Source organism: Alligator mississippiensis, chromosome 1 (genome assembly GCF_030867095.1).
Source record: "Alligator mississippiensis isolate rAllMis1 chromosome 1, rAllMis1, whole genome shotgun sequence".
Taxonomy (NCBI): Eukaryota; Metazoa; Chordata; order Crocodylia; family Alligatoridae; genus Alligator; species Alligator mississippiensis.
In genome coordinates, this window is record NC_081824.1 from 433535161 (window position 1) to 433549937 (window position 14777).

The 14777-nt window shown below is 47.4% G+C and overlaps 1 protein-coding gene and 1 long non-coding RNA gene across 3 annotated transcripts in view; one reads left to right on the plus strand and one right to left on the minus strand.

Annotated features, from left to right (window-relative positions):
- The window catches only part of LOC109281834 (uncharacterized), a 48297-nt gene extending 41053 nt beyond the window's left edge, over positions 1–7244 (minus strand). The window contains exon 1 of the long non-coding RNA XR_002088618.2: positions 7122–7244. This is a non-coding gene — a long non-coding RNA (uncharacterized LOC109281834). The remainder of the gene's footprint in view (positions 1–7121) is intronic.
- Positions 7245–7275: 31 nt separating this feature from the next.
- The window catches only part of XPO4 (exportin 4), a 144616-nt gene continuing 137114 nt past the window's right edge, over positions 7276–14777 (plus strand). The window contains exon 1 of one of the 2 annotated variants that reach the window (XM_059720556.1): positions 7276–7561. In XM_059720556.1, the coding sequence (XP_059576539.1) occupies positions 7478–7561 (84 nt within the window). In that variant the 5' untranslated portion in view covers positions 7276–7477. The remainder of the gene's footprint in view (positions 7562–14777) is intronic. The other variant, XM_059720547.1, reaches the window with a different exon arrangement.

Sequence of the window (14777 nt, forward strand, 5' to 3'; positions counted from 1 at the left end):
TGCTTTTTAAGCTTATTTTTCTAGAAATGGGTATCAAATGCATTTGTATTTTGAAAGCGTCTCAAACAGGATCAGAATTGTGCTCACCAAATGCACATAAGTACCAATTAGCTTAATTGCTGAAAGTAGAGGACGAAGGTAGTAGTAGTCGGGCCATTTTGAAAATTTGGCAACTCTGGGCATGCGAGTTTGGCAGTTGGTTTTGAACATTTGTCCTTATAATGGTGGGGGAAGAGGAGGATAGGGTTGTTGTAAAAAGTGTGAAGAAAATACCAGATGGATACTAAACAAATATTTAATTCCAATTTTTCAGGTGCTGAGAAACTCCTTTTCCTCAGACCAGTCTTACAAAGATGGACCCTTTTTTCCTTTTGGGTCAGGACCAGTATAGCCTATTCTCATGAGGTTTCTTGTTGGACTGTATCTTCTGAATCCTTGTATTACCTTTTTTTCTAGTGTGGTTTCTAAGCACGGTCAAGTCTACTTTTGTATCAGAAGAATTGGAACTTAGAAATATGGAAGCTGCGAAGAAGACATCACCACTTTCCTGGTACTCTTTCTGTGTTAATCTTCATCAAGAGGTAGACAAGCAAGCAATTCAGAAGTACTCTACACTGCCTCATGCAGTCCCCAGGGATGCTGCTAAGCAACTGCTCAGCATGGTCTGAACTCACATCAGATCTAACCCTGGAGGGTACAGCCAAAATAGTGGGAGGTAATGCTCCCATGCAACAAAGCTAATATAAAAGAGCTTTAGCCAAGATCCCTCAGGAAAGGCTCTTAAAAATACAACTATTATGGGATCAAAAGCAAGGTCCACTCATTGATTGAAAACTTCTTAAAAGATAAAAGAAGGAAAAGTGACCCTTCTCACTGAGAATTCCTGCACATTTTGCAGCAATTTGTGCTGATCAGACCATGCATGAGCTATCTTTCACCCAAGTGACTAAACTTTCTCCGCCTCATCACAACTCCTTTATGTGACAGGAAAGCATGCAATCTTGCTTTGCCTGCCTTTATGAATAGGCATAATGCTACAGTCATGTATCTCATACCCTTTATGAATAAGTTGAACAATATAGGTCTCAGCACAGATCCTTAGAGACCCCACTCTCTCTGAGGGAATCCCCAGAGATTGTAGCTGTTAAACTCAAGCTAAGTCTTTACAGAGCATATGTATCTTTTTTCCAGGGGCTTTTAACTTAAAGCTATTCTTCACAGAAGAATGGTGGAGAAGTGGGCAGCTATATGTGTTGGCTGTCTCCTTGTGCACATCAACAATCAGGAACTCTCGTGGAATTTTTACAGCAATAATCACTAGGGCAGGGCAAACAAAGTCCAGTACATGGACCGGATCAGTCCCACAGCAGACTCCATTTCCCAGCAGCCCCTGCCCATGTTGCTGCAGTCAGTTTCTATGGAGACGCTAGGAGTGGTGGGGCCAGGATTTCCATGGAGAATGGCCCAAGCAGCGCTGGTGGGGCACGCAGCTGGGTGAGGAGCTGCTCCGGGACCAGAGTCAAGATCTTGTGGTGGTGACAGTGGGGGCTAGAGCCAGGACAGAGCTGCAATCTGCCGCCCACACACCCTGAGCAGGGGCATGCAGGCAGCAGATTGAGGCTCTGCCTTGGCAGGGTGTGCAGGCAGATTGCAGCTGTGCCCCAGCTCTGGACCATGCTGTTACTGTTGCAAAATCCTGGCCCTGGAACAGCTCCCCATCTAACCATGCTCCCTGCCAGCACTGCTTGAACTGATCTCTATGGAAATCTTGGCCCTGTCCTGTCATGGCCCCACTGCTCCTGGTGTCTCTGTGGAAACTGGCCACAGTGACGTAGGCAGGGGCTGCTGGAAAATGGAGTTCAGTCGCCAGCTGGATCTGCCATTTTGCCCACTCTTGCATTAGGGTCTCTTCTTGTATTAAAGAATCACTGTCTCTTCCACTCCCTCAGGAAATGGTCCTGTGATCAGCAGTAGACTTCATGGGGTCGCTGCTAATGGGTGGTATTAGATCAGCTACCACTGAAGCTACTATCCTGAATCCATTGCTACAGAAGGGCTTCGTAAAAGGTTTTTGATGAAGCATTCATGGGAGGAGTCATGGAGGAAACCAGGGGGGTATTCCAGGGAAAATTGGATAATGGAATGAAAGAATTGAGAGTGGGAAACAAAGCCAAAGCAAGGAATCTGTCTAAGCCCAAATGGCTATCCTGCCTCGGGGAATAGGGGCTAGTGAAGAGTGGTTGGAGGCTGCATGGTTGGGAAGGCTCCTTACAGCTATGTGAAAAAAAAAAGGCAGCTGAATAAAGGAGGGGGAGTAGTGGGTACTCAACAGAAGCAGAGAAGAGAAACTATGCAAGGTGAGAGTGCTGATACCAGGGCTAGCAGGCAGAGAATGGTGGTGTGCACTTGTTTTGGGGTGGGCAGGAGAGACCTATAGAGAGGTGGTGATAGAAGAAATTGGAGACTAAAAGTTTACTTCCCAGACTCCTTCCTCTCTGGTTATGTCATTCCCATCTGTGCTGCTACCCTTTTCCCTCCCCATCCCAAAAGACATTTCTATAGTATGTTCCTATGCCCTGACTCCTGTGCTCAGTCACTTCTTCCCTTCCCTTCTTTCATTCTAGAGCAGTGGTTTTCAAACAGGAGTTTGCATAGTCCTGGGAGTACACAGCACACTGGCAAAGGGTATGTGCCCAAGAGTTATTAATAATGGTGGTGCTTCTTACTGGTCAGCTTGTGGTGAGTAATATAGTTACCGAGTGTTGACTTTGGTGTAGATACTTAGGGATGCCAGGTGTAGGAAGTATGAAAGACAACATTTTGCAGGTAAAGGGGGATGTAGACCCAAAAGTTCAAAAACCACTGCTCTAGAGCACTTCTAGGAGACTCCACACCTCCACTTTTCCTCCCTGCTGTTACCCAGTTTCTACAAATGAGATTCTCCAATTTTTAACAGCTCATTCATGAAACTATTTATGAACTGGCAGCCTGAATTAGTGCACTAAGGAAAATGAATTAAACCTAACAGCAGCTATAAAAAAGTATCTTCAGCTGTACAATTAAAATGGAGCAGAAGTCATGACTTCTTTCCAGCACAAGTTTACTGAGCGGCACAACCAAAATGTGCATCCATTATTCAAAATGTTTGAACCTCTTGTATTTACATCACTAAATCAGTGAAACATAACATTAAGGAAGTGTGGGTTTCAAATCCAGCAGCTGAAGTGGCTTCGTTGATAGTTAGTGAATGGACTTTTGTTAGCTTGACAATACAGCATTAAGGAGACTCCTCAATATGGCTGATAACATGGAAGTTTGAAGTTGTCATAAAACATGATGAATCCATTGCTGTACATTCTATTGAAAACCTTTCTGCCTATTTAAAATCACCTGACATCAAAATGCAAAACCTCCTCTTTTGTCAATCTATGCCTGCCTGCACCAAAAAAACAAATAACCCTCAAATATTGGATAGATTAGTGGCAAAAAAACAAGTTTTAAACAACAGAGGAGTATCAAGATCTGCAAATACAAAGAATGAACAATGACTGGAAAGCATAGTGGTACATAAACAAAATACTCTGGTGTCCTTATAACTCAGGGGCAGGCAATTATTTTGGCTGGAGGGCCACTTAATGAGTTTTGGTGAGTTGTAGAGGGCCATATGGGTAGCCCCACATCTTGACAGTTGCCCCGCCCCCTGGTCACCATATTGGGATCTGAAGTCCCACCCCCTAATCCCTTGCCTTTGCCATAGGAAGTCCCTTCCCTTGCCCCTCCCCCCCCGAAATACTCCTTTTGGGAAGGGAGAGTTGCCATCTTGGAACCAGAAAAAACCCAATCATACACTAAAAGTCAAACACCTACTATAACATATTTTAATTTTATTACAAAAAATATTTGTCATGATTTGTTTGTGTATTGTATATGGAGGGGATTGCATAATAGCTCAATAATAAAGTCTTACTCTTGTATATTGGGTGTGAGAGGTGTGGAGCATGTGTGTGTATGGTGGTGTGTGTGGGGGTTTGTGAGGGGATGTGGTTGTGTATGTGGGGGGCGTAGGGTATGTTGGGAGGTGTATATATGGGGAAGTTGTGGGGGCAGGGTGTGGGTGTGTAAGTTCTGTGGGGTGTGAGGGAGGGTGGGGGAGCATGGGGGGGCCCCCACACACTCCCTCACATGGCACACAGCCCGCTATGGGCAGCAGCAGTAGGCAGGGGCATTTGCGGTCCAACGCAGGTGCTAGTGCCCAGTGGCATGCAGCTCTGGCTAACACTGTGTGTGGGGGTGAGGAACACAGCCTGCCTGGCCAACCTCTATCCCAGGGGCTCTGCGCAGCTTGCCTGCAGCTCCTGCACTTGTGCAGCACTGGGTGAAGCCCCATGCTGGAGCTTGCTGCCTTCCCTGCTGTGCAGGTCCCTGGACTCTGTGGGGAATCAGTGGCTGGGGTTCCCCTCCACTTCTGGCAGAGTCCTGGTAGCTGCATGGCAGGAGGCAGGGAAGTCAGCTGGCTGCAGTGCAGGGCTTCTCCTAGTGACGCACGAGCGTGGGACTTGCAGGTGTGCCGCACAGAGACTCCATGATACAGGTGGGCCGGGCAGGCTGTGCTCCTTGCCCCCAGAAGCAGTGCTGGCTGGAGCTGTGCACCACTGGGTTCCAGTGCTTGAACAGGGCACAAGCACCCCAAGTGCCTTTGCCTGCCTACTGCTGCCCACAGTGGGGGCTGTGCACCACACGGGAGAGTGTGGGGGGTCCCCACACCATGCCCACCTGAGCTCCACACCCCCGCTGCTCTTCTAGGCGCGGGGTCCATGCTGCCAGCCCCACACTGCCTGCTCCCACCCAGCTGCAGCAGCCCCCTGCCTCACAGCGCTTGCCTACCTGCTACCTGGAATGAGTGGGACACTGGGGAAGCAGAGCAGGTCCTCTGGGTCAGCTGTAGCAGCGGCAGCACAGCCCTGCCTGGAAGCTGCTGCTGGCTGGGCCAGGCCTTTCTGCCCATGAGGGTGGGAGTGAGGCGCAACAGGGTATATTGGTGGGGGGAGGGGTGTATATGTGGACACCTTGCTTCCGCCCTTGTGGGCAAAAGGGCTAAGTGGAGTACATTTTGTTGGTGGGTGCCCACGGCCCAGATAGAAATGTCTGGCAGGCCTGATCCAGCCCATGGGCTGTATTTTGCCCACCCCTGCTATAACTACTCAAGCAGGTTGAGACAAAGGCTTCATGGTGTATTGTGTAAAGGCCACAGACTTGAGAACTGTTATGGAGAGGGGCAGTAATAGTTAACTTTATTATTATTCATGTTCTACTTTAGTTGAAGGTGAAAATGGAATGTGAAACCGTTCTTTTGGGAAGCAAAATAGTCCTTTATTGCAGCAAGATTGAAATCACTTAATGTAACTTCTTCTGGTACTCCTTGGCTTTTCCTGAGCTCATTTAATTTTCCTATAGGTTTCTTTTGGTTGAAAATCTTGGTACATCTAACAGTTTTCCTAAATAAAAAGAACCTTAATCTTATTTTAGAATTTAGCATTCACACCTTCACTAACCCCTGTGTCTCAACACATGCATGAATACAGGCAGGGCACACCGACTCTGAAGTTGGAGAACTGTTCTCATTCTCTTCAGAATGGTCTTGCTGGTCTGCCAAGTGGAAACCAAAATAAATAGCTACCTACAATGTAGGGGTGGGCAATTATTCTGACTGGAGGGCCACTTAATGAGTTTCAGTGAGCTGTTGAGGGCTGTAAGGGTAGCTCCACCCCTTGACAGGTGCTCTGCCCCCTGGTAACTAATTTGGGACTGGAAGTCCCACCCCCTCACCTTTGCCACTGGATGTCCTTCCATTTGTCTCAGAAGTACTCCTTTTCGGAGGAGGAGTGCGGTCTTGGAACCAGAAGTCACACCCTCTCTCATGGTTTATGACCTAAGACCCACCCACCACACAACACCAAACCTTGCTCTGCTTGCCATGTTGGTCCTAGAATCCCCTTCCCCCATCACATGGTCTCCGACATCAGAAGGTCCACCCCTTGTGTGAGAAACACTGCCCCTCCGCAGGGCCCACCCTCACAGTGCATGGACTGCCCTTGGGTCCCCAATTCTGGCCTACAGGCAGCAAAGCACAGGCACAACACCTACCAGGTAATGAGGGGTTGTGACTCCTCTAACACCCTGCACCATCATCCTCAACCAGGCAGTGGGGGTTTCAGGGACATCAGATCTCCCTGAGCATGGTGCAAAACCAATCTAGTCAAGGGCTGCACACACAATCTTTCAGAAGAAATTATTTTAACACAGTATAGATAAAAAAATCATATACTAAAAATCAAACATCTACCATAAAAGAGACATATACAATGATGAATGGATTAGAAATGCATTCGTTCCAAGTCTATCTTGTAAAGATGTAGCTTGCTTACAAGATGGCAAACAGCGTTCAGCAACGGCCATGAGAAACTTTTGGCTGCAGCTACAAGGAAAGAGACAATCACAAAGAGGTAGGGCGGGAAGGAACCTCCAGCGGTCTAGTCCAACCCCTGCCCGAAGCAAGATCATCCCCATCCAAACCATCCTAAACACTCTGTAATCTAAACTCTGTGTGTAGACCACCATTGACCCTGGCAGACCCAACAGCCTAACCTGCCAGGAAGAAAGCAGAGGAACCGCAGCTTATATCCTGCTTCTATAAAACGGTGTCAGGATGTGCTCAACCCGCCACGCCTGCCCCAACAGAGGGAGGGAGGCAAACCTCCTCCCCCCCAGGCTGCACCAACGTGACCACGGGGTAACAATTCCTTCCTGACCCCAAATACGGCCACCATCAGCCGGGCACGACCCGCTTCCCAGCAACCTCTGGCTGCGGTCCGGGCAGAGACAAAGTCTTTGGGAAGGCTTAAAGACACCCTGACCCCTGCAGCAGCCAGAGGCGGGAAAGCAGCAAAGCCCAGCAGCACTGGAGAGACCCCACGGCAGAGCACAGCCACACCGCCGCCCGCCCTCCTCCAGCGGGGACCCGCTCTTCCCCTCGCGGGCTTGTCCGAGCCCGAGGCAGGAGCAGCCCCCAGCCCCGCCATGCACCCCTGGGAGGCCAAGCAGGGCCCCGCGGCGTTACAAACCCTCTTAGGGCCCCGGGCAGCCTTCCAGGCAGGAGCAGAGCCCAGGCACCACCCGCCCCGCCGTCTCCTCCTCCTCCTCCGGAAAAGCGCGCCTTGCAGCGAGCCGCCCGCCCCGCCCGGCGCGGAGCCCCACCCCGAAGCTGCCCCTTCCCGGCGGCCGGTGCGAGGGCGCCGGGCCGGGGCGGGCAGGCCGCGCCGGGCCAGGCGATCCAGACTCCCGCCGCGCCGGGCTCTGAGCTCGCCCGCCCGGGAGGGAGCGGGGCTGGGCGCGGCGCGGGGCCGGCGCGGGCCCGGGATTGGCTGCGCGGCCGCTGGGTCCCACAATGCAGCGCATGGCGCGTCATTGAAGAGAGACCATGATGGCGGCGGCGGCGGCTGCGGCGGTGGGGGGCGCCCCCGAGGTGATCGCCCAGCTGGAGAACGCGGCCAAAGTGCTCATGGTGAGGCCGCCCTGCCCCGGCCCGGCCCGGCCCGGCCCGGCCCTGGCCTCCGCCCCCGCAGCCCCCGCGCGCTCTCCCGCGTGGCGCGCGGCTCCCCCGGGCGCGCGGCTCCCCCGGGCGCGGCGCGGCGCGGCGTGTGGGGAGCGGCAGCGGGGCCCGCCGGGCTGAGGGACCCTTACCGCCTCCCCTCAGTCTCCCTTGAGCTCGCGGAAGGGAGAGGTCGGCTCAGGGCTGGGAAGCGACGCGGTGGAGCCGGAGCTGAGCAGCGAGTCCGCCGGGCACCAATTCACACACGAGAGGAATTGCCCTGGGCGCGGCACGAGGGCTGGGCTCTCCTGGGGGGAGCCTGGAGCCTGTATGTGCGTGGGGGAGCTGCTGTATTAGGTGCCAGTGCTTCGTTTGTACCTTCTTGGGTTTGGCAGCGTAGAGATGTGCTTAGCACCCTTGGCAGCGCTGCTCAATCCTAGCGTGCCCGCTGTGCCCCAGGTCCTTATAGCACGGATGCTGGAAGATGCAGTAACAGGCGCAAAAGCTCTGCTTGCATTAAGGTTTGTATTGCCAAGCCATGCCCTCTTTGATTTCATTCCTAGTTGGCTGAGAGCGACTGATTGTGGGGATGAAAAAGTCATGCGTTTGGTATGGACTGCCAAGAGGAGGGCATCGCTCTGTTTGGACGCAACCAAACTTTTCTAAGATATAACTCTTTCCGTGCAGAGTTGCCAAAGTTTCCTAAACATGCAGTAATAGTTGCGGTTTGTCTGTGAAGTGCCTGAAAAGCTGGATGTTAAACAAATGTTGTTATCTACAAATTGTGTAGTGTTGGCGTATTGTGATGATCTTTAGCCGCAAGGCATTTGTCATGGGAACATAGAAAATTAGGGTTGGAAGGGACCTCAGGAGGTCATCTAGTCCAGTGGTTTTCAACCTTTTTTCATTTGCGGACCCCTAAAAAATTTCAAATGGAGGCGCAGACCTTTTTTGAACTGGAAGTGTGGGTATTCACATACTTTTGATTACTCAGTCATCTTTCTTAGACATAGTCTGCAGGACCCCCAGGGGTCCATGGATCACAGGTTGCAAACCACTTGCCTAGTCAAACCCCCTGCTCAAAGCAGGACCATCCTAAACTATATCATCCCAGCCAAAGCTTTATCTCCCAACATGTGTTTTTGGTGAGGTTTTTTCCTGGCAGTTTAAGTTCAGACTTGATTGACAGGTTGAGAGTTTATCTTAGGATGTTCAGAATAGCTGGACAAAAGTTAATTAGGAGTTTGGATAGATTAGCTAGTATTTATGCTAAAGGAGTAGGTTTATACATGAGAGGAATTCCACTGAATTACTTGTGTGCATAGCTGTTTGTAGCCAAGGGCCCGACTCTTTTTGGGGTGGGGGAAGTCTGTTGCTTGTATATTGGTAAAGTATTTTCTAAGATGCAAGGTGCTTCATTATTACCATAAAAAGTCTGAAAATGTACAGATAAGTTTAGTCCTCATTTCCCAACCTTCGTATGGCTGCTCAATCCTAGTGTACCCCAGACAAAGTCATTATAATATAGATTTTGGAAGATGCATTATTAACATGTACAAAAGCTCTGTCTGCATTAAGGTCTACATGATCACTGAATCTGCAAGTGAAAATGTGTCCAAACCGCATATGCATAGGCAACTCTAGTATGTCTGATGTCATTCTTAGCCTTTTTTTTTCCAAACTGTAAGAGATTGAAAACTGACATTTGCTTGTTTTCACTTTTGTCTCTGGAAACCCTGGGGACATTGAAATGAACAAGTGTTAGGTCTATTTCACTGTGCTGCAGAAAGTTAGAGTAGCATTAGCAGCACCAGAGACTGATATTGAAGCTATATATGGTATATAGGGGAGAACTCAGAATCAGTGGCTGGAAGAGAGGAAGATTAGTGGCAGTCAGCACAGCATGCAGAAGGATTTCTAGAGGATGGCAATTTTCTCTTCTGATAATTGGGTGATTCTTGGGATGAGGGGAGGAAGAAGTCAAAATGCCCAGACAGCTGCTCTTTGGAAGCTGCAAAAGACAGGACTCCAAAGCCAAGCCAAGGGACTGCATGGTATTTTGGGTTCTCCCTTTTTAATTTTGTGGAGAACCCCAACCTCATTTTTAGTGGGTGTGACTTCTTGTCAGAAAATTACTCCTGGACAATGATGACCTTAGTTTAGCTTAGTTCTTTGACTGTTAAATGGCTGGTACATTTTTCAAGCTCTAGATAGGTGTGTGTGTGTCAGTATTTGTAAGTGGGTGGTTGCATCAAAATGTAGAAGTGGGATGTGCAAGTGGGGGAGAGAGAGAGAAATCAGTGGGAGTCTTTAGGGAAAGAAGGAAGAAAATGTTTGTCGGAAGCTTAGGAACAGGAAGATAAAACTGGCATTGTTAGCCAAGGTGAGTAAATGGGACTCTGCCCTAAGAAATGAGTGGGCAAGTAGGGAGGGGCGGCGTTGTCAAGGGTTTTGAAAAGGAAGACGGGAAATTCACACTTTCTTGTCCTTTAACTGGAGGGCAGGTGGCAGTGGAGAGATTCAGAAGGAGCCTGTGATGTTTGTTGCATAAGCTGAGGCAGATTTTAGCAGCTGTGTTTTGTACAGGTTGGAAGCAGAGCAGAGTGTCCAGTTCAGAATGTTTCATAGTTGTTAGGGGCTCAGGTAATCATGATTGAAGATTTACATACTGAAATTGGTATTTTAAATTTGCCTTTTGAATGATAATGTTATGGGTTGTTGGAGAGCTGGAGTTTAGAAATTTGAATAAACTAACATTTTTCATATGCAGATTTTTCTTTAGAGATTGTGTATATTTTAAAGAGATTCAGATAGATTACCTTGAATTCTAGAAGGGTACTCTGAAATCCAAAAGCCTGTCTAAGGCTATCCCAACCACACATTTGGTCCAGTGAAGGAATATCACCCACACACATTCTTCCCTCATACATTTTTAGTTAGTTTTTTTACTAGCATTCTTGATTTATTATTTCAAGTTAATGAATATTTTCTGTAAGAGGTGTCTTTCTTTAAAGCTATATTAAGCACATTCATAGCTAGTATGGATCTTACTCTTCTTCCAGAGAGCACAGGCCTCCCCATACAAATGCATTTGTTTCTTAGATGTGCATCACAAGTCTTCCCATACAAATATATGGACCTGCATTCTCTCCCTCGTACAAATTGATTCTTGAAGACGAAACACAAATTTACACTGATCAGGCATTAAGTTCCATAATTAATCTTGTGGATTTGAGTAGTGCATATACTGGGTCATCTGGGATAGAATTCTAATCTTGACCATGGGTGGAGAAAGGGGTGAGGGAGAATGGGGACCAATGTTGCAGTTCATTAAAGACGACCAGCATGGCTGTTACAGTACAGGTTGAGACTCAACGTAGCAGAAGTTTTGGGCTCAGAACAGTCGCTTCAGTTCTCCCTAAGCTGATATTACTTATCTAAAAATTTATCTAATTTAAATTTATTAATGTTTAGTATTTGTTGTCCCTCTGGAGAAGCAATATTTCTAGTTACTGAGGGTAAAGTTAGATAGTCTTTCAATAGTTAACTAAAGTCAGTGTGCCTATATAGCAAGACAAGGGCTCTGTTGCATGTCAGTGGTTTGATAGGCAGCCTGACAGAGTAACTGATTGGTTCAAGGTGACCTGTCATATTGGTTGAACCTGACCTGTCCTTGTGCACAAAGGGTTCCAGTTCTATCCTTCACAGTGTCTTTAGATGATAAATTGTGCACAGTACTTGCTGTTTACCTGCATTCTGAAGGGATCCTCCTGAGATGAAGCTTTTTGTTTAAAAGCTGGTATTTCAAAGGGTTCCATCCCTGTGCCCTTACTTTAGAGGTATTGTGAAGAGTTGCAGCATTAATCAGAGGAAGGGTGAACATTTTGAGTAATACAGTAGTGGCTCATGCATCTCAGTGATTTATTCAACATCTGGACTTGATGGGATCAAAGGAAAGCAAGACTAGGTCATTTGACTGTGTGGCAGTAATTCTCAACATTTCTAGACTCAAGACACCCCTTAGAAAATGTCAGCTCTTATTTTTTTGTAGTCAAAAACTGAGTGAAAACTAATAGATATTTTTCTGTTGCCAAGAACTCAGAAGGACCAAAACTCTGAAAGACCAAAATAGGTAAGAATATTTTAATGTTGTAGATTCCTATTTTAAATCTCTGTGTTAATCTTATGAATCATGTTAGCACTGCTAGGTGTGCAAACATTGTGTGGCACCCTGCAACACCCTTGAAAGGATTTCAGGGTACCCTAGGGTACCAGGGCAGTCTAGCTGAGAATCATTGGACTACAGGGCTCCGAATCCATGAGCTCCATAAAATGAGCTGATCGTAATATGTTCAGTGTCTTATAAACTTTGGTACAGTGCTAAAAAAAAAAAAAAGTAAGGCTCTGACCTTTATGAAAGTCTTATCACAGATTGCCCCTGTGATCAGTTATTAAGTAGTACCAAGCATGAATTTAGAGAGGAGTGCTGGAGTACTTGCAGGTACATAAGGTATCTCTCTGTTTGAGAGATTTGCTTCCCCAAACTGGTGCATCATTCACAACTGAGAATATGGTCACTTAGTGTTTTAAGGGAATATGTGTTGTCTTTAGGGCTGAAGGACAATGAGTTTACATCCTCCACCAAGGTCATTTGTGTCCATGAATGTATTAGTGTACTTAACCTGCACTGGGGCTTGAATTCCTTTTGGACTCGTTTCCTTCTGGAAGTTGAAGAGGTTCAGCACACCCATGTTATCTACCCAACTCCTACCCTGTGACAGCTGGTGAGCTACACTGTCTAGGACAGAAGGTCCACAGAGTGGTCTGGGACAAGTATGACATTGGAGGGGTTAATTAGCGTTGTGAAAACGGTACAGTAAAAGGCAGCAAAAAATTCTAACCAGTGAAGGATAGGCTTCTTGAAATCTTTCCAGTTGGCAGTAGGCATAGCAAGCTAAGTCTTTCAGGCTCTGCAAATAGGCACACTCAATGCATGATGCAGGCACACATGCACTGAAACCATGGATGAGGCAATGGGAACACCCAGTAGAGATGACTACAGCTGTTTGCACATCTGCCAGCTATTGTCTCAGTCCGTATTAGCGTCCTTGGGATGTTTCCCTCCCTTTCATGGAGGTGAACTGACCACTTCTAGCCTCCTTTGAGGGTGTATCTATATAGTTCTGTATCTCTGCATGGCACTAGTTCTGAGTGATCTTGCTTTGGTACTGGAAGCAGCATAACCATAGTGGTGTACTGTTCTACCTGAAATAATATGCTGTCTTTTCTCATATACAACACACCCTTCCCCCGCTCCCCAAATCAGAGTATGTGTTTTAAACAGGGAAGCTGTTTTCACTAGAAAAGAATTAGGCCTGCAGGCACTGTGCATGCCATGTGGCTACTAAGATGGCTGTCACTTGTGCCTGCTCAGCAAGCTGAAGCGGTGGAGTCTTATGTTAACCTTTTCACTGCCGAGAGCTCCAAGCAGGTGCTGGTAGTATCTTCATGAGCCTTGTAATCTGGAAGCACTTTATTTACAGGAATTTCTATCAAGAACTACTTGCAGTCAGGAACTAACAGTCTTGCTACTGCCCTTGCAAGGGTCTGGGGCCTAACCTTGTGTGACAGAGTACATCCTCCTGGGAACCTAGAATGTCCAGGAAGTGTGGCATTGCAGGGGACAGTCTGCTGTCACATTTGCTGGACACGTTCGTGATGCCACACTTGCTGGACACCTATTTCCAGGAGGACTTACTCTGCATCACACAATCGGCTGTGACTGGAATAATCTTTTTTTCTATACTCTGCCTTCCAAAAATAAGGTGTATGTTTTATTTGAGGGTCTGTTATCTCCTCCTGCTGTGAGCAGCCCCAACCCACCCTCCTTTCCCCTCCTCCACCCTCCCCCTTCCTGCTTGCTTGGTAAGTTTTTTTGTTTCATTTTGTTTTCCCAGTGAGTCTGCCAAAATCGTGAGGCCTGCCACTTGGGGATGGCCCAAAACCACAGCTTAATTATCCTGATTAAGCTTGGGGAAGCCATTAATCTATGCTTAATAATATATGGTTAATGGTTTCCCCGGGCTTAATCATGGTAATTAAGCTGTGGTTTTGGGCCATGGGGCAGTCTTTAGGGAAGAGCGGGAATGCTGGGGCCCCTCGGCCAATTGGAGGCATAGGGGGGGGCACTGTGTTCAGCTCGTAAAAATTGTCGGCCCCGAGATCTGCCCGTGAAATCAGCCGGTCGCCTCCTTGAGTTTGGTAGGCCCATAAAGGTGATATCTTGTTGGTGCCTTGCATAATGGCATTAATGCTTTTCTATCCCTGCTGGACATGCCTTGTTTCCCTACTGGAAATATGTTTCAGGATAACATTTGTTTTTTTACGCCTGTATCCAGTTAGAGATTCATAGTCATTTTATGCTTGACTAATGAACTCACGTTATCCTTCTCTTCTTACTTCCAATTGATGAGCTCTCAGCATAAATTATAGTAGTTTTTGGTTGCTAGTTCCTGGGTGTATGTCTTTGCAATTCCTACTATTAAATTCCATTCCATTTCTATCACTTAAGTCCTCAAGATCATCCAGATCTGTCTGTATGAATGTATGATCCTCTTCTGTATTGATGATACCCTTCCAATTTTGTCATCACCAAATTTCAGTAGCATGCCCTAACTTCTGTGCCAAGTTTTATTCATGAAACTATTAAGTAAGATTGGTCCCAAAACCAGTCCTTGAGGAACTACTAACCTCTCTCCAGCCAGATTAGTACCTTTCTGTTTGGTAACTCTGTTAGCCAGTTCTTTAACTTCTTCATAATTTTCCATGTTCTTTGACTGAATTACTAATTTCCTATGTCATGCTGTGTCAGATAGATTAGGTGTTTAGAACCTCAGGTAGATTAGATGTTTAGAATCTCACAATTAAATGCAGGTTTGGAGTACAGTCTCTGGCTCTTCACTTGTCACTTCCACTTCTAGCTTTGTAGCCCTGCCTACCTTCCATTTCATAGTGGCCTCTGAAAGCTTACCAACAGCATGAAAGAGGGTGGACCTGGTACATATAGGAGGGGTCAGAGCAACCAGTTCTCTTGGTGGTTATAGCAGTGGGCACGGTACAAGAAACTTCTGCCTTGTCAGTGCTCCAACACCCCAAAAAAAGGAGATGTAGGCAGGGAGCTGTAGGGTAG